At 45.3% G+C, this 17868-nt stretch overlaps 1 protein-coding gene across 1 annotated transcript in view; it reads left to right on the top strand.

Moving 5' to 3' along the window:
- Nucleotides 1–17868, top strand: part of LOC136641826 (A.superbus venom factor 1-like) — an 85338-nt gene that overhangs the window by 46728 nt on the left and 20742 nt on the right. The window contains exons 26-32 of the mRNA XM_066617884.1: nucleotides 440–599; nucleotides 10063–10158; nucleotides 11580–11730; nucleotides 13011–13174; nucleotides 13740–13898; nucleotides 16220–16370; nucleotides 17181–17235. Coding sequence (XP_066473981.1) covers nucleotides 440–599; nucleotides 10063–10158; nucleotides 11580–11730; nucleotides 13011–13174; nucleotides 13740–13898; nucleotides 16220–16370; nucleotides 17181–17235 — 936 coding nt within the window. The remainder of the gene's footprint in view (nucleotides 1–439; nucleotides 600–10062; nucleotides 10159–11579; nucleotides 11731–13010; nucleotides 13175–13739; nucleotides 13899–16219; nucleotides 16371–17180; nucleotides 17236–17868) is intronic.

The raw sequence follows: 17868 nt of genomic DNA, 5'->3' as shown, positions 1-17868 counted from the left end.
CTCATGCACCCCGCCCGCCTCCAGGGGCACCCACCATCCACCCTCCCCCCACCCTTGAACACCTCCCTCTCGCCTCCTCCCTGCCTCCTCCCCGCCCACTCCAGAGCCTTGCGTTGGCCAAGCATAAGACTCTAGCTCAAGGCTGGATTCAGCCTCTGTGAGCCAGCGCACCTCCATGCACTGGCATGGCTTGCTCCCAAGGAGGCACAAACATGCTTCACGGCATGTTTGCAACCCTCCTAGGGTCAATGCATTTTTAGGATTGCGCTGCACACTGGAAGCAAGAACCGTATGTGGGATTGTAGACAAGTCTCAGTTCCCTAATCAATGCATTGTGGACCTTTGTACATTGATTGCTCTGCTTGTCTGGCCTCACAGGGTAAGGTAAACTATATGACAAACTTGAAATAGTTGGACTGATGCACCATGTTCCCCACAGGATAACAGCATACATTGCAAAGGTCTTTGCCATGGCTTCTAGAGTAGCAAACATTGATTCTCGGAACATCTGTGGAAGTGTGAAATGGCTACTTCTGAATAGGCAAGCACCAGATGGAATGTTCCAAGAAGCAGCCCCTGTGGGAAGTAAATCACTGACGGTGAGATTTTTCTGCTGTTAATTGAACATAAGAACAGCCCCACTGGATCAGGCCATAGGCCCATCTAGTCCAGCTTCCTGTATCTCACAGCGGCCCACCAAATGCCCCGGGGAGCACCCCAGATAACAAGAGACCTCATCCTGGTGCCCTCCCTTGCATCTGGCATTCTGACATAACCCATTTCTAAAATCAGGAGGTTGCGCATACACATCATGGCTTGTACCCCATAATGGATTTTTCCTCCAGAAACTTGTCCAATCCCCTTTTAAATGCGTCTAGGCTAGACGCCAGCACCACATCCTGTGGAAAGGAGTTCCACAGACCGACCACACGCTGAGTAAAGAAATATTTTCTTTTGTCTGTCCTAACCCGCCCAACACTCAATTTTAGTGGATGTCCCCTGGTTCTGGTATTATGTGAGAGTGTAAAGAGCATCTCCCTATCCACTCTGTCCATTCCCTGCATAATTTTGTATGTCTCAATCATGTCCCCCCTCAAGGGTCTCTTTTCTAGGCTGAAGAGGCCCAAACGCCGTAGCCTTTCCTCATAAGGAAGGTGCCCCAGCCCCGTAATCATCTTAGTCGCTCTCTTTTGCACCTTTTCCATTTCCACTATGTCTTTTTTGAGATGCGGCGACCAGAACTGGACACAATACTCCAGGTCTGGCCTTACCATAGATTTGTACAACGGCATTATAATACTAGCCGTTTTGTTCTCAATACCCTTCCTAATGATCCCAAGCGTAGAATTGGCCTTCTTCACTGCCGCCGCACATTGGGTCGACACTTTCATCGACCTGTCCACCACCACCCCAAGATCTCTCTCCTGATCTGTCACAGACAGCTCAGAACCCATCAGCCTATATCTAAAGTTTTGATTTTTTGCCCCAATGTGCATGACTTTACATGTACTGACATTGAAGCGCATCTGCCATTTTGCTGCCCATTCTGCCAGTCTGGAGAGTAATTGAATTTTACTTGAATTGAGCCAAGTAATTGAATTTTACTTGGCTCAACACATGGGTTTTCTAGGTCCTGATTATGAATACATGAAGCTGTTTTGCCCCAAATTCTGCCCGACCACTAGATGCAGTGGCAGTTTGGGGCTTAAATAAGCTCTTGAGGGGGGCAGGGCCAGCCCCAGAAGTTGTAGGTCCCAATGAGGGGCATTCCTGTGGGGCCCCCTCCCTGCATCTTATTCCCTGCATCCCTCCTCTCTTGTTATCTGGTGTGCTCCCTGGGGCATTTGGTGGGCCGCTGTGAGATACAGGAAGCTGGACTAGATGGGCCTATGGCCTGATCCAGTGGGGCTGTTCTGATGTCCTTAGTGGTTGTGCCATGGTTCTGGTGTTGTGTGAGAGGGAAAAGAACATCCCTCTATCCACACTATCTACCCCCTGCACAATTTTGTATGTCTCAATCATGTAGCCTTTCCTGTAGCCTTTCCTGGGAGGTGCCTCAGCACAGTGTTCATTTTGGTTGCTCCCTTCTGCAGTTTTTCCAATTCCACTATCCTTTTTGAGATGTAGTGACCAGAACTGGATGCAAGTCCATCACGGGTTACAAGTCATGGTAGGTATGGGAAAGCTCCTGATTTTAGAAGTAGGCTATCTCAGAATGCCAGATGCAGGGGAGGGCACTAAGACGCAGGTTGTGCCTTGTTGTCTTGTGTGCCTCCTGAAGCACTTGGTGGGCCACTGTGAGATACAGGAAGCTGGATTAGATGGGCCTTTGGCCTGATCCAGCATGGCTATTCTTATGTTCTTAAGGAATTGAAGAATGAAGTTGCAGATCTCTTGACTAAGGTATGCAACTTGACCCTCAAAACGGCCACGGTGCCAGAAGATTGGAGGATAGCAAATGTCACACCTATTTTTAAAAAGGGAAAGAGGGGGGACCCAGGAAACTATAGGCCGGTCAGCCTAACATCCATACCGGGTAAGATGGTGGAATGCCTCATCAAAGATAGGATCTCAAAACACATAGACCAATAGGCCTTGCTGAGGGAGAGTCAGCATGGCTTCTGTAAGGGTAAGTCTTGCCTCACGAACCTTATAGAATTCTTTGTAAAGGTCAACAGGCATGTGGATGCGGGAGAACCCGTGGACATTATATATCTGGACTTTCAGAAGGCGTTTGACACGGTCCCTCACCAAAGGCTACTGAAAAAACTCCACAGTCAGGGAATTAGAGGACAGGTCCTCTCGTGGATTGAGAACTGGTTGGAGGCCAGGAAGCAGAGAGTGGGTGTCAATGGGCAATTTTCACAATGGAGAGAAGTGAAAAGTGGTGTGCCCCAAGGATCTGTCCTGGGACCGGTGCTTTTCAACCTCTTCATAAATGACCTGGAGACAGGGTTGAGCAGTGAAGTGGCTAAGTTTGCAGACGACACCAAACTTTTCCAAGTGGTAAAGACCAGAAGTGATTGTGAGGAGCTCCAGAAGGATCTCTCCAGACTGGCAGAATGGGCAGCAAAATGGCAGATGCGCTTCAATGTCAGTACGTGTAAAGTCATGCACATTGGGGCAAAAAATCAAAACTTTAGATATAGGCTGATGGGTTCTGAGCTGTCTGTGACAGATCAGGAGAGAGATCTTGGGGTGGTGGTGGACAGGTCGATGAAAGTGTCGACCCAATGTGCGGCGGCAGTGAAGAAGGCCAATTCTACGCTTGGGATCATTAGGAAGGGTATTGAGAACAAAACGGCTAGTATTATAATGCCGTTGTACAAATCTATGGTAAGGCCAGACCTGGAGTATTGTGTCCAGTTCTGGTCACCGCATCTCAAAAAAGACATAGTGGAAATGGAAAAGGTGCAAAAGAGAGCGACTAAGATGATTACGGGGCTGGGACACCTTCCTTATGAGGAAAGGCTACAGCGTTTGGGCCTCTTCAGCCTAGAAAAGAGACGCCTGAGGGGGGACATAATTGAGACATACAAAATTATGCAGGGCATGGACAGAGTAGATAGGGAGATGCTCTTTACACTCTCACATAATACCAGAACCAGGGGACGTCCACTAAAATTGAGTGTTGGGCGGGTTAGGACAGACAAAAGAAAATATTTCTTTACTCAGCATGTGGTCGGTCTGTGGAACTCCTTGCCACAGGATGTGGTGCTGGCGTCTAGCCTAGACGCCTTTAAAAGGGGATTGGACAAGTTTCTGGAGGAAAAATCCATTATGGGGTACAAGCCATGATGTGTATGCGCAACCTCCTGATTTTAGAAATGGGTTATGTCAGAATGCCAGATGCAAGGGAGGGCACCAGGATGAGGTCTCTTGTTATCTGGGGTGCTCCCTGGGGCATTTGGTGGGCCGGTGTGAGATACAGGAAGCTGGACTAGATGGGCCTATGGCCTGATCCAGTGGGGCTGTTCTTATGTTCTTATGTTCTAAGTTCAATACTCCAGGTGTGGCCTTACCATGAATTTGTGCAATGGCATTATAATATTAGCTGTACCTCTCAATACCTTTTCTAATGATCCCAAGCATGGAATTAGCCTTCTTCACTGCCACCGCACATTGGGTCAACATTTTCATTGAGCTGCTCACCAGCACCCCAAAATCTTTCCCCTGATCTGTCACAGACAGCTCAGAACCCATTAACCTATATCAGGGGTGTCCAAACTTTCCGACAGGAGGGCCACATCATCTCTTTGACAGTGTGTTGGGGGGGACAGGAAAAAAAATTAATTTACATTTCAAATTTGAATAAATTTACATAAATTTACACACATGTCTATATTAGAGATGGCACTTATATGAATGAATGAAGGTCTTGCAATAGCTCAAGGCCTATAAAAGGCCTTGCACTTCGCTGCCACTGCTGCATCACAGATGTGAAACAGCAAGCAATGGAGGGAGCCCTCATTCCACAGCTCATGCAAGAAGTTGAACAGTCACCCTAATGCTGAGAGCAGTTGCGTTGGGCCAGAGTGGGCTCCAGCAAGTTCTTGGAGGGCCAGAGGCTCATTGGAGACTAGGGGCTCCTCGTGGGTTGCATTAGGGGTCCTCAAGGGCTACAAGTGGCCCCCGGGCCAGGGTTTGGGCACCCCTGGCCTATATGTAAAGCTTTGATTCTTTGCCCCAATGTGCATGATTTTTATTTATATTGAAGCGCATCTGCCATTTTGCTGCCCATTCTCCCAGTTTGGAGAGATCCTTTTGGAGCTCTTCACAATCTGTTCTGGTCTTCACCACTCAAAAAAGTTTGATATCATCCGTAAACTTGGCCACCTCGCTGCTTAACCCTGTCTCCAGGTAATTTATGAACAGGTGGAAAAACATCAGTCCCAGGATAGATCCTTGGGGCACACAACTTTTCACTTCTTTCCACTGTGAGAATTGCCCATTAAGACCCACTCTCTGCTTCCTGGTCTTCAACCAATTCCTAATCCATGAGAGGACCTGTCCTCTAATTCCCTGACTGTGAAGTTTCCTCAGGAGACTTTGATGAGGGAAAGTCAAACGCATTCTGAAAGTCCAGATATATAATGTCCACGGGTTCTCCCGCATCCACATGCCTGTTGACCTTTTCAAAGAATTGTAAAAGGTTTGTGAGGCAAGACTTAGCCTCACAGAAGCCATGCTGATTCTCCCTCAGCAAGGCTTGTTCGTCTATGGGTGCAATCCTAACCCACTTTTCAGCACTGACATAAGGGGAATGCAGCTCTGAGGTAAGGTAACAAACAATCCCATACTTTGAGGAAGCCTCTGTGAGTGCCACCCAACTGCAGGATGCAGCACACATCCCATTGGCACTGCTATGCCAGTGCTGGGAAGTGGGTTAGGATTTGGGCCTATGCATTTTAAAATTTTATCTTTGATGAGGCATTCCACCATCTTACCTGGAACAGATGTTAGACTGACTGGCCTGTAGATTCCTGGGTCCCCTCTCCTTCCTTTTTAAAGATCGGTGTGACATTTGCTATCCTCCAATTCTCTGGTACCGTGACCATTTTAAGGGACAAGTTGCATATTTTAGTCAAGAGATGGGCTACTTCATTCTTCATTTCCTTAATAACTCTTGGGTAGACGCCATCTGGGCCCGGTGACTTATTGATTTTTAATATGTTTTAATATTTAATATTTTTAATATTTTAATTAATTAAAATAATTAATATTTTTAATTAGGTCTATTTTACTCATCTCTCTTTTAATCACCAGTCCTATTACTAGAGGTTTGTGGTTTTTCTTTTTGGAAATTTTGAGAAAAATATTGAAAAAAGGCAGAAAGCAATGATATTTTTTATTCCAAGTTATTTTTTAATAATTTTTACTTGCTGTTGAAATGTTCAGACAGCGCACTGGTCTTTAACATTGGGTTGTGACCCCCAATGGGGTCGCAACGCCTTCTTGGTGGGGTTGTGGCAACTCATTGCTCCTTTTTCCTGTTCTGCAGCTGGGTCACCCACACTGGGCTCTTTCATCCACTGCCACTGCTGGGCTCAAGCATCCTCTTTTGGGGCAGATGAGCTCAATACAATGGAAGTGTACAATGGAAGTGGTCCAGTGGCAGAGTCATTGCTGGAGGCAGTAGTGCTCAGGGCAATAACGTCAAGATGTCATGATGTTGTGATGTCACTTCTGGGTTCCATTTCCTAGAGGAGGCACTGGCAGTGGCAACCCTGTGAATGAAAGGCCTCCAAAGGAGAAGGAATGGGTAGCAGCCAAACTGTGGGGCTGCCAAAACAGGAGGAGGAGTTGCTGGCAGAGGCGGGAGCAAGGAAAATGGGACTTGGGAGGCAAGGCACACGGGCAGTGCTGACAGCTCCTGGGAGAGAGAAGGTTGGGCTGCTAGGGAGAGGGCTGGCGATCTGCTGCTAATTGCTGGCTAGCCACTCACTGCCCAGATTCTCAGCTGTGGAGGTATGCTTGCTGTGGTGGATGGCAGAAAGTTATTGCTATTTTCCCCACAGGGCCTGCCAGAGAGGTGCACACCTTTCTGCTGTCCACCTCTCTGGCAAGCTCTGTAGGGAAAATAGCAATTGTGTGTGTGTGTGTGTGTGTGTGTGTGTGTGTGAGAGAGAGAGAGAGAGAGAGAGAGTTGAAAACTGGCATGGAGGGATGTTATATATGCAGGTTATGCAGGATCGAAATCTTCCATAACTGATTGGCCCAGTCTTACAGCTGGCCAATCCGGTGGTGGATCAAAATCCTACTGTCTGATTGGCACCCTAGTTTAGTGTTTCAACATCACCAATCGTGGGGAATATGGGCAGACCTAAGGGGTATGAAGCTAGGGGTGTTTGCCTTGTGTTTTTATTGACAGGTTCTGTTCTGAAGATGAAATAAATGTGTTGAGCTGTTATCTCTATGCCTTCCTTTATTCGCATGGACCCACTATTTAACAGGGGATATGATTGATCCTCTCCCCCCCCCCCAGTGCTGTGAGGTCAGGAGTGGGTGGTGACGGTGGCAGGGGTGGACAAGATCAACAGTGGGGTTCCCAACCTCATTATTTATTTATTTTTTATTTTTAGGATCGTGGCACAAAAACAATTGAAGACCACTAAGATAGAGTATACATGGACTAGGAAAGTGATATAGTGCAGATCCAGCCCACAGGCATTCCAGAACTCCTGGTAGGGTGTTGGAGAAAGCAAAGGGGGAGCAAGGAAAACAGAATAGAAAAAAAAAAACCACGAATGACAGCTGCTTCAATACAGGGGAAGAGGCAAAATAGCAAAAAGAACCAACAAACATGCATACAAATGTATAGCATCCACACAGGGTACAGAACAGAGGCATAGTCCTATATTTACATGGGGAGATCCATAACAGGCATCAATAGGTGATTTTACCTGACCAGCCCAGAATTTTTTAGGCATAAAATGATAGAAGCAACCTCTCATTACACAACCATAGCTTGTGTGCTTGCTTGCAATGCCCATCACCTTCTTGTAGATGGATAATGGGGCTATGAGAATAGCCTGGGAGAGGAATGGTGCCTTCTGAAAGCCATGGTCTCTTTGCTTGAGGTGGATATTGCTGAATGAAAACTGTGGCCATCTAGTGGTAGAAACTGGTACTGCACCAATAAGATGAAGGAACTCAGGAGGCTTTGCTGGCTCTTTCCCACCTTCACAGACCCTTGCTACTAGTTTGGAAAGAAAGTAGGACCATGAGGCATCGCTGAGGGGGTAAAATTGGGCTTATTTTGCTTTATTGGTAAAAATAGTTTTGTTTTTTGATGCAAATTTCACGTTATTTTGCATTATTTTGGATTTACCAAAACACACACACCTCTAGCTAGTAGGTGACTTCAAAAGATGTCAATAGCTTGGTTTAACATTACGTATGGATGGTTAGGAACAGAATGGTTCAATCTGTATTGGGAATGGTGATAGTAATCTAACAATTTTTTTTAATTGCTCCATACCCTTATCATTTGTTTCCTATATCCCCAAGAGGTATGGATACCCCAATTAAGAATCCCTGCTGTACGTACACAACAAGTGGATGCATTTTTGTAGTAGAATTAAAGAGGGAAAACATCCTTGTACAGATTGAGCATGCTCAGGAACCATGGAGCGTAGAAGTATCAATTGGAAAAAAACAAAAGCAGAACATTCTGGAGGATGACAGAAAGAGGGAACTGACCTCCTTGAGCCAGCTGGGTATTAGCGTTGGGGAAATGAAACATTTTGTTGCAGGTGGGTGAGTGCTGTTGTTGTGTGCACCAAACAAGACCATCCATCGACAAGATAATCTGGGAGGAGGGGGAAGCAGCCTTATGTTGCAGACTGTACATGCTCAGTGTCCCCCAGGAGCCATGGAATGTTGAGATGTCAGAAACAAACATCCAAAGAACTGGGGGTGGGGGGCTGAGAGAGGGACTTGGCCCATATGGGTCAGTTGGGCACATGGCATTGGGGAAATGTATCGTGGAGTTGACTTTTCAGCCCCAAAACTTTCGCCTGTTTTCAATAGGGTTCGGCAATGGGTGGGAGTCACATCCCCCCTCAGCCATTTTTAGGCAGGGGGGGTGATTTTCTCCCACCACCACATTCAGGTGGGGGGGCAGAATGGGGGTTTACCAGGGCAATGGAGCAGCTGCACTTCCAGAAGCCAAAGTTACAGAAATGCTTGTGAGGGCAGTAATGGCCACACTGAAAGTGCCTGGCATCTGGCTTGTGCTGGGTGCCATTTTTGTGTCCTGGAATGCCCCTGTTGCCCTCCCAGCGAGCAGGCTTCCTGCAACTTACAAAGGAAGTTTAAATTGAAGAAACTTAAGCCACTCTGATCCCCCAATAAGCTCTCATCCACTGAAATTGTTGGTCTTTGTAGGGCTGCCCACAAAACTCCCCCCCCCCATTTTCTCCAGTTTCCTAGGGGTCAGAGAAAATGGGGAGGGAGTGTTGGATCAGTCCTATGGAGACGCAACATTTTGTTGCAAGTCCCCACTTGTTTCCAGTTAAAAGAATCCCAGGTGGCAATGCTGGCAGAGACCTGATGCCTAAAAAACCTCTGCTAGTCTGAATAGAATAGATAATACTTGACTCAATGGATAAGTGGTCTGACAAATATCTTCATAAGCATCTTCCTATATTAATTTTAATGAAAAATATATGGTACTATTCATAGTTAGCCTTAAAATCAATGATGATATTAGTTTTCTTTGAATCTTTTGCCTGTTTGTTTTACTAGGTTTTGTTTTCTGGGCATTGATACAGATTGTTATGTTTGATGTTTAAAATATATAGCTCTCTATTTAACAAGCAGTGAGGCCTGGAGCAATGAAGTTGATGTGAAGAATCACGAAAGGCCAGGATAAGGGCATAAACATGGCAGTAGGAGAGAAAGTTTAGTGGAGACATTCAGAGTCTACTGGAGAAAGAGGCAGAGTAGGAGAGCCGGCAAGGAGCAATACAATGGCCTCTGGACAAAATATATTGGTGTACAGGCAGGCAACAGGAGCTCATCTATAACTGGTGAGTGTCGAACCCAAATTATCAATTATGTCCCTGAGAATTTTCACATTCTGAACTAAGACTGCATGAAGACCCTATGAATAGGATTAACTTAAGTACATGTGCATAGGATGAGACTGAATGTTTACAAGTGTTTATTGATAGAGGGCACCAGGTTCCCCTCCTATTGGTACTTCTGCAGCCAGATGGCAACGTCCTAAACTTTTGTTCATCTTCACTCCTCAGAGGGTATGGAGGAGGGCAGAGAGAATCTGGTGGGTGGATTGCTGCAACTCAGTCACTGAAGATCAGTTTTATGTTTGCTGGCACTCACCTCTGGGACTGAGGAGCAGAATATTGCTATACTGTTCTTTGCAATTGCTGTTTTTAAGCACACTTTTAAAGGCACTGCTTCAGTGTTTTCTCAGTTTAGGTTTTGGTCTTCTTTTTACATTGCTGCTTCTTCTTCAGTATGTGAGCTATGGAATTGATGTTTTATTAGACACTCAATCATATTTGATTGCTAATTCCCCCCTTTCCTTCCTTCCAGGGAGGTTATCAGTACGGTGAACCCAAGGTGTCATTAACAGCCTTTGTCCTAATTACATTGCTGGAGTCCAGAGATATCTGCAGGGGTCAAGTTGATGTAAGTATCTCTGTGATATAGCACCTCTTTTAATGTACAGTTCAATTCCCAGCTTCTTTTCACATTGCCCAGGTTTTGCTACTTGCCCCAGCAATAACCCCACCCTCATCATTAGAGGCCTGAAGGACTGTCCAAAGCTGACGAACAACCTATCTAGCACTAGAGGATGCTCTAGGGCACCCTCCTTTCAATTCAATAGGACGTTTGCTGCCCCCCCCAACAGGATAAAACCAGATGTGATACTAAATACATGTGCTTGTGGGGCCTTTTTCTTTAGCTAAAACAGTAGCCATCCTGATCAGGATGGATTTATTTATGTATGCATTTAATACAGACATTTGTATGCCACCTTTCCACCTTCTAAGAGACCTTCAAGTGGCTCAGATTCAGTTTACAACATACAGTAGATACTCGCCTATAGGTGAAATTTTTACCAAGTAATCAAGCTCCAATTATCTCTGGGTCAATCAGAGGGCAGAGCTTTTCAACTCTGTGTGTGACATCACTAGTGACTAAAATAATTTGGAAGAATAATACTATCATGTTATATATCAATCAATGCGTAATTTCATGCAGAATGTGTTCTATCTTGTTCTATCAAAAGGTACGGCCAAAAAACCAGTGGGGGCGGAGTGATGGTACATCACCACGCCCACCACCTGGGGTGTTGCCCCGCCCACTGGATGGGGGATGACGTGCTGGCATCCCACACCGGGTGATGCGAACCCTAGTGACACCACTGGCCTGGAACCATGGTTTCTGAGGGACTGCCTACTCCCATATAATCCTGCCTGCTCTCTTAGGCCATCTGAAAGGGCCCTGTTGAGATAGTTCCACTGCCAGGAGAAGTGAGGGGTGCGGCAGCAAGCAACAGGGCCTTTTCATGTGTGGCACCACTTTTATGGCACTCACAACCAGAACATCTAAAATCTGTCCCTTCAATAGAAAGATTCCAGTGAGGCCTAAAACCATTTTTATTTACATTATCTTTTGGGGGTGGGTAGGAACCAATATTCCTGGTTGTCTGTTCTGTAACCTGTGTTCTTTAGTTGGTTGTGTATTATTTTTTACCTTTCACCACCTATGGGATTTTAGAATTATTATATTACTGCTGTGCTGGTTTTAAATTATCCAGATTTTAATTGGTTTTTTATCATTTTATGCCATGTTTTTATGTACTAAGTTTTGTAAGCCGTCTTGAGCTTTTGGAAAGGCGGGGTACAAATTTTTTTGAATAAATAAATAAGGCAGAGGTGTGTTGTACTGCGAAAGAGGGTCTAACATAACCATTTGGAATTGATCCTTGTTCTCTGGTATAACAGACTCCTTTATGGAACTGACTGTACATTTCATGATAAAATTTAAGCCAAATAAATTATGTCTGTACTAACGTTACACATTTTGGGGTTTTTCTAATCCAGAGTTTAGAGAACAGCATCTCCAGAGCCACTGACTATTTATCCAGGAAGTATGATTCATTGAAAAACATTTATTCTGTGGCCCTCACATCCTATGCTTTGGCCCTAGCAGGAAGACTGAATGATGATCGCACACTCATGAATGCATCAACAGGTAAATGTCTTGCAGTTCATGGAACAAAACAAAATATAGACACGTTTTTGAGGATATGTCATTCATGTAAACAACATAAGAGACCAATGCAATGGAGAGAGAGAGAATAATGGACAAAAGGCCTAGATATTAGTGACCATGACAGAGCCTAATGAGTAGTGGAATCTGCCCGTACCCAGCTGCTTCAAGAACCCACTACTGCTCATCCTCCTCAGAAGGTACTATTGGGACTGCAGAAGAAGGAAGCAAGAGACAGCCCAGATAGGACCAAGTGTATGAAGCTATAGTCCACCCCCAATTTGTACTGCTATAGGAGATATTGGAGTGCATTCTCATTCCCTGAAATAGCTAATACATGTTGGCTCTCCCACATGCTGGTTTCAGCATGGCTGGTACCCGCTGCCTGGTGCTAAGCTGGAGTGGACCTCAAGCTCCTTTGCAGTGGCTCAGAGGACTCTAGAGAGTACACTTCACTTTGTGCAGGGCTTTGGTTCCATCAAGACTAAAAATGGTACACACAAACCAGTCCAACCCACCTACATGAAGTGATGTGTTCCAGACTCTTCAGTGACAGTGAAAAGGACTCTGTGGGACACACTCCAACGCACATATCCTGCTCCCTCTTTGCCACCTCTTCCCACTGTTGGAAGAGGAAGGGCACTGACTGCTGCTGAGAGGGAGATATGTTTGGGCCATGCAGAGTGGCTCACAGCTGGCATTTCTTGATAACCAAGGCCATATGATTGTACCCAAAACAGTGGAGGAAACAGGGATTGTTTTCATTTTTTATAGAGGATAAATATGTCTAAGCAAGGACCAGAAGCAAAGGTTCTTCTGCTCAGCATATTGAATCAACATGTAGGCTGGAGATATAATCACTCCTAATAATAGCCTGAAACAACCCCCCCCCCATGTGTAAGGGTGACAATCCCTCAGATTTGCACCCTATCCTTTGTATGATTCTTTTCTTAGATTAATTGACATTTTGCATGTCTCACTGATTATTGGTGTATTTGACTGGTTGTCAAAATTATAAGATTAATTAACTCCTTGCCACAGCAATCAAAATGTTTATGAAAATTATGTGACATCACAAAAGTTCAGCCAATGCTGAGCCAAGGGAGCTGGCAGGCAAAAGATGGGTGACAACCAGTTTTTAGGTGTCACAGCATATTGATGACTTAAGAGAAAGTAATAGGAATAAGGTGGGAGGGAGGGCTTCTCAGAATAATGGGCGCATATGCCCATTTACCATAAATATTTATCTACTGTTATTTTAGATGGAATCCGGTGGGAAGACCCGAACTATCTCGGTGTTAGCGTTGAAAGTACTTCCTATGCCCTACTGACCTTGCTGAAAATGAAGAAATTTGATAATGTTGATCCTATAGCTAAATGGCTAACAACTCAAAAAAATTACGGAGGGACATATGGAGATACCCAGGTGAGGGTCTTCTTTACTATTATTTGACTTCAAATTTTCAGGCAGTAGAATCTAAAGAGGTAGTTACCCAAAAAGGACTAGGTAAAACTCAGAGCCATTCATAGTGAAAGCCTATAGAAAGCCATTGATAGGAAACTGACCAAAGAAGTCTTCTCTATCACTTTCCATAAGCCAGAGACACCTGCACAGTATGGCTGAACTGTGTGTTCCACTAGAAAGGTGCTTGACACACCAGCCCAGATCATTTATTTCTTTAAGACACTGTTAGGCTGCCATAACAGTAAAAATAATAGGTACACGTTAGGCACAGGAGCTTAAAGCTGCACAAAAATCAATAGTTAATGTACAACACTAAAAATAGTTGTTTCAAAAACAACTGGGAGCATATGCTGGGAGCATAAGAAGAATTTGACAAGGGCACCAGCCACTGACTTCAGTTAGAAAGCAGCAAGGCATGACTGAGGAGCAGCTTGAACCCAGATGCTCAATTCATCTGTACTAAAGATCCAGTTTAGATGCTCACTACATCTTAAGTTTCATATTTTTTCTCCTACCATTCTTCTAGTCAACCATCATGGTGTTTCAAGCTCTTGCCCAGTACCAGATTGATGCCGCATCCATGAAGGGTCAGACCTTAGATGTTTCCATCCTATTGCCAGAACGTTCTAGTCCAGTAGTTTTCAGAATTGAGGATGAGAATGCCCTGGTGGCCAAGTCAACAGAGGTATACTATTTCTTTTTGCAATTTTATACATGGTTCTTCGTTTAGATTAATAACCCACCTTATTAAGAGGGCAGGGAAATTTACCTAAGAGCACAGTCCTAACCAACTTTCCAGCACTGGCATAGATATGCCAGTGGGGCATGTGCTGCATTCTGCATTTGGGAAGCAGTCACGTAGGTCTCCTCAAGGTATGTTTGTTCCCTTACCTCAAAGTTGCATTACCCTTTTGTCGGTGCTGGAAAGTGGGTTAGGATTGCGCCCTAAAGCCCAGTGGAAGCAGTGTAGGGCCAACTCCCTGCCAGCACTTGCCCTGTGTAGTATTCCTCACCTGGAGGTCAGGGGTACTGGTCCCCTGATCGTAGCAGAGTGGTTGCTCCATCTCTATCCCCTTTGTGCCTCAGCCAGATGCAGGGAAAGGGACTTGCTTCCACTACCGCTCCACTCCCTGGATTGGAAGAGGGGAAGAGGCCAGTGACGTAGCTAAGGGAGTGCAGGAGGTAGCAGTTGCACCAGGCATCAAGCTTTAGGGTGGCAACAAGATGAGCTTGACACTAGTGACCAAAAAAATTGTGAAAATCTAGGTATGTAAGAATAATATCATCATGTTATATATCATTGGAAAGGTAATTTAATGCAGAATGCAATGAAACAAACCACACTGGAATATCTGTATTCTATCAAAAGTTAAGGCCAATTAAGCATAAAATGAAAACACAACTGCCTTATGGAACAAAAAGTGGATTTGTTTAACTCAAAACTGACCTATGAGACTGATTGTTCTGAGAGTCGGTGTCATATTATCATGTTATTGACATGTGGCAATGACATGTTATTACGATACAGCATGAAACGAATAAGGTGTTAATATGAGTCAGCTCTCATTTCCATGTATCATAATACAGTTACCCCTGCTATCTGGGTAAAAGGTACTTTTTCAATTGGTGCCCCTCTTATATTTAGCAAGGGGAGAATAACCGTCCCTCTTCACCCCAGCACAGTGTCTTTTACCTATCAGGGACACACCTTTTATTTATTTACTTAATCAATTTGATTTTGTCTGGGGGGGCTACAAATCTTATTTGACCCCAGATAGCAGATAGATGCCTTAGCTATGCCACTGACTGGGGGGAGGCAGCAGAGCAATTAGGTGGCAAGCTGCTGGAGGAAGGAGGTGGGTTCCTCCCAATTTTAACTTTAAGAAAGCCCAAGCATGACATCACTTCCGGTTTTGACATCACTTCTGGGGAAACATTTTGAGCTTGGCACTGGGCTACATGATCATTAGCTACGCCACTGGAAGAGGCAGGAAACTTCTAACCAATCAGGAGCTTCTGAACCTTCATGAATAATTAAAAGACTGATGTAATCTGCGCTGGATGTTACACCAGATAGCCACCAAGATGGTTCAGCCAATCAGGATCCACAGGCTAAGGAACATTCAAGAGAATGACTTCAGGCCTGTCCATTAATAACTTATCCCCCCCCCTTTCCTCAAACACACAGCTCTAGTAAGTTCGAAGAGCCTTAGAGCTCTGGCCTTGGGAGTATGCTGGTACTCAGATAAGCAAGAGAGGTGTCTGTGAGAATCTTCCCAATTAGCAGCTTTTTCATAGCAACCCAAAGACACTACATTGCTCTCACCAAGTCGATTCCTGAGTTATTTTATTATTTTTGTCTGAAAAATTTATATCCCTCCTTTCCCAAGCCAAAGCAAATGCTCAAGGCAGCTTACAAAACTCCATATTAAAATGTACAATGTATCACACCAATAAGCAGAATAACTAAAATAATTAAATCAGAACAAAACAAAAAACCCAAGAACACACACCGTAGAGCCATTAAGAAGGGCCTCTGTACAGTTGTGCTGGTGGCCCTGCAGCATGCAACATCTGCACACTGTTTACAATGCCACAAGGGCACTTATGGCAGTGGAGCTGGAGATATGGAGTGCTGCCATAAGTGCCCAATAAGATTGGGCCATGAATCATTTTTGTTTCTCCCATGTGCACCAGGGTTGTGTTTTTTTTAATCCTGGTTAGAAGCTGCAAGCTTTTCTCCTTCCCAGAATGATCCCAGCCAACCAGGAATCTCATTGTGCCATTACAACACTATGCAGGCAATCGTATTCAGCCATGTGCTGATCACGGAGGGCAAACAAAACAAGGGAGGTTGTGAGCATAATTTCCTGAACAGGGAAACACTTTCATCCCCTTTCCCATCAATCCCCCCGCCCCCAAATTAATGAAATCACTAATTGACACAAATGAAAATGCCACTCTCCTTTCAGCACATCCCTAATCCTGGCTCTGCTTGCTTTTTAGACCAAATGGAATGAAGAGTTCACCGTGAGAGCAACAGGCGAAGGACAAGGGACTATGACCGTCACAACAGCGTATCATGCAAAGCTGAGAAAGGAGGCAGCTCCATGCAGGAATTTTGATCTGCAGGTGTCTGTTGAACCAGTGCAGCTGGGTAAGTCTGAATTTGAACTTAGATTTGCTAGCAATGCCAGGTTGCACCAAAACAAAGGACCTAATATATGCACATACTAGAACTCTCAAGCAGGGTGGAACACAGTTCTCTGGTTGAACAATAAAGGTTAAAAGAGAAAATATATTTGCTATGGGATAGTAGGCAGCTCTGGTCAGTCGCTTGACATTTACTTGACATGTCCATGCTTTGGCCTTGCTTCAAGTTGACAGTCCAGCTTTGGACTCGAATTTGTCCTCTCTTTATAAGAGATGTTGGGTGCAATCCTATTTTGCGCTGGAACAGGCAATCCGCTCCCCACCCACCTGCCCCCCCGGCTGCCCACCGCCCACCCTCCACCCACCTGGAATGCCTCTCTCCTCCACCCCGGCTCCTCCCCGCCCATCCCAAAGTCTTGGGTCGGCCAAACTTGGCCAACACAAGTGCCTCCATCAGCATGGAGGCTTATGCCAGACTCCAAAGGCCAGAGTGCCTCCATGCGCCAGCCTTGCCGATTCACAAGGAGGTGCAAATGTGCCTTAAGACATGTTTGCGACCCTCCTGTGCAGTTTGAATTGTGCTGCACTTCTCCTTATATGTCCTCTTTTTTGACCTGGCTGCCTTTTAGAAGGGGCCTTTTAATGTATAGGCTAGAAATGTGGGGACAGGGCAGAGTAGATGATAGAGAGCACCTTTTTCATACCATCAAGAGGGTAATCTAGCTTTTTACCCTTTTTCAACATCTGGATGGATTCAGACTGCAAAGAATTTATAGAAAGACTGATTGTTTCCCCTTCCTCAAATTATTTCTAGGTAATAGGGAATCAAAAGGAGCCCTGGGAGCAGCCAAGATCAAAATTTGTACCAGGTGAGAATGGTAACCCTGAGTCATAACTGGTAGATAAGAGTAAAAATGGGAGAGGCAGAAATCAGTTATTTGCTATTTCAGGTTGGGAAGGGAGGCAACTATAGGTTGTAGAAGGTCTCCAAACCCTTTCCAGTTCTTTGGCACTGATCCATATGGATAAAGCATCTGAAAATGTGTGACCCCAATAATTACATGTTGTATGACTCAGCCCTAACTGCTACTTGTGCCAGGGGCATGTAAAGCACTTTGCAACATTATAAGAGCTTGCCATGCCAGCAGGTAGGCCAGAGCCTTCACAGTGGCCACACAGACACCAACCGGATCAGGTAAGTCAGGTGCAGGGAGAGGGGATGGAACGGGGCTAGGGAAGGATGGGTGGGTGGGGCTGGGTGGGGTGGGCAGATCGGGTCCAGGATTGGTGGCACTGGTGCACGTTATATCCTATTGTCGTACCCTGCCCTGAAGGGCAGCGCCAGTTGGTAGACAGGGGTGGGTCTGTCCAGTGCTGCTGAGATCGAATAAGCAAGACACTGAAAGGTGGAAGGCTATGAAGGCTGTTTATTGTTTCAGCCAGGCATGCCTGTGGCCTCTGGGAGCTCAAATCCAGAAGGCACTCTTCAGAGGGGTGGGATA

This window comes from Tiliqua scincoides, chromosome 2 (genome assembly GCF_035046505.1).
Source record: "Tiliqua scincoides isolate rTilSci1 chromosome 2, rTilSci1.hap2, whole genome shotgun sequence".
Lineage (NCBI taxonomy): Eukaryota > Metazoa > Chordata > Lepidosauria > Squamata > Scincidae > Tiliqua > Tiliqua scincoides.
Note: the sequence above shows the minus strand (reverse complement) of the source record. Positions and strands in the feature narration are given on the sequence as shown.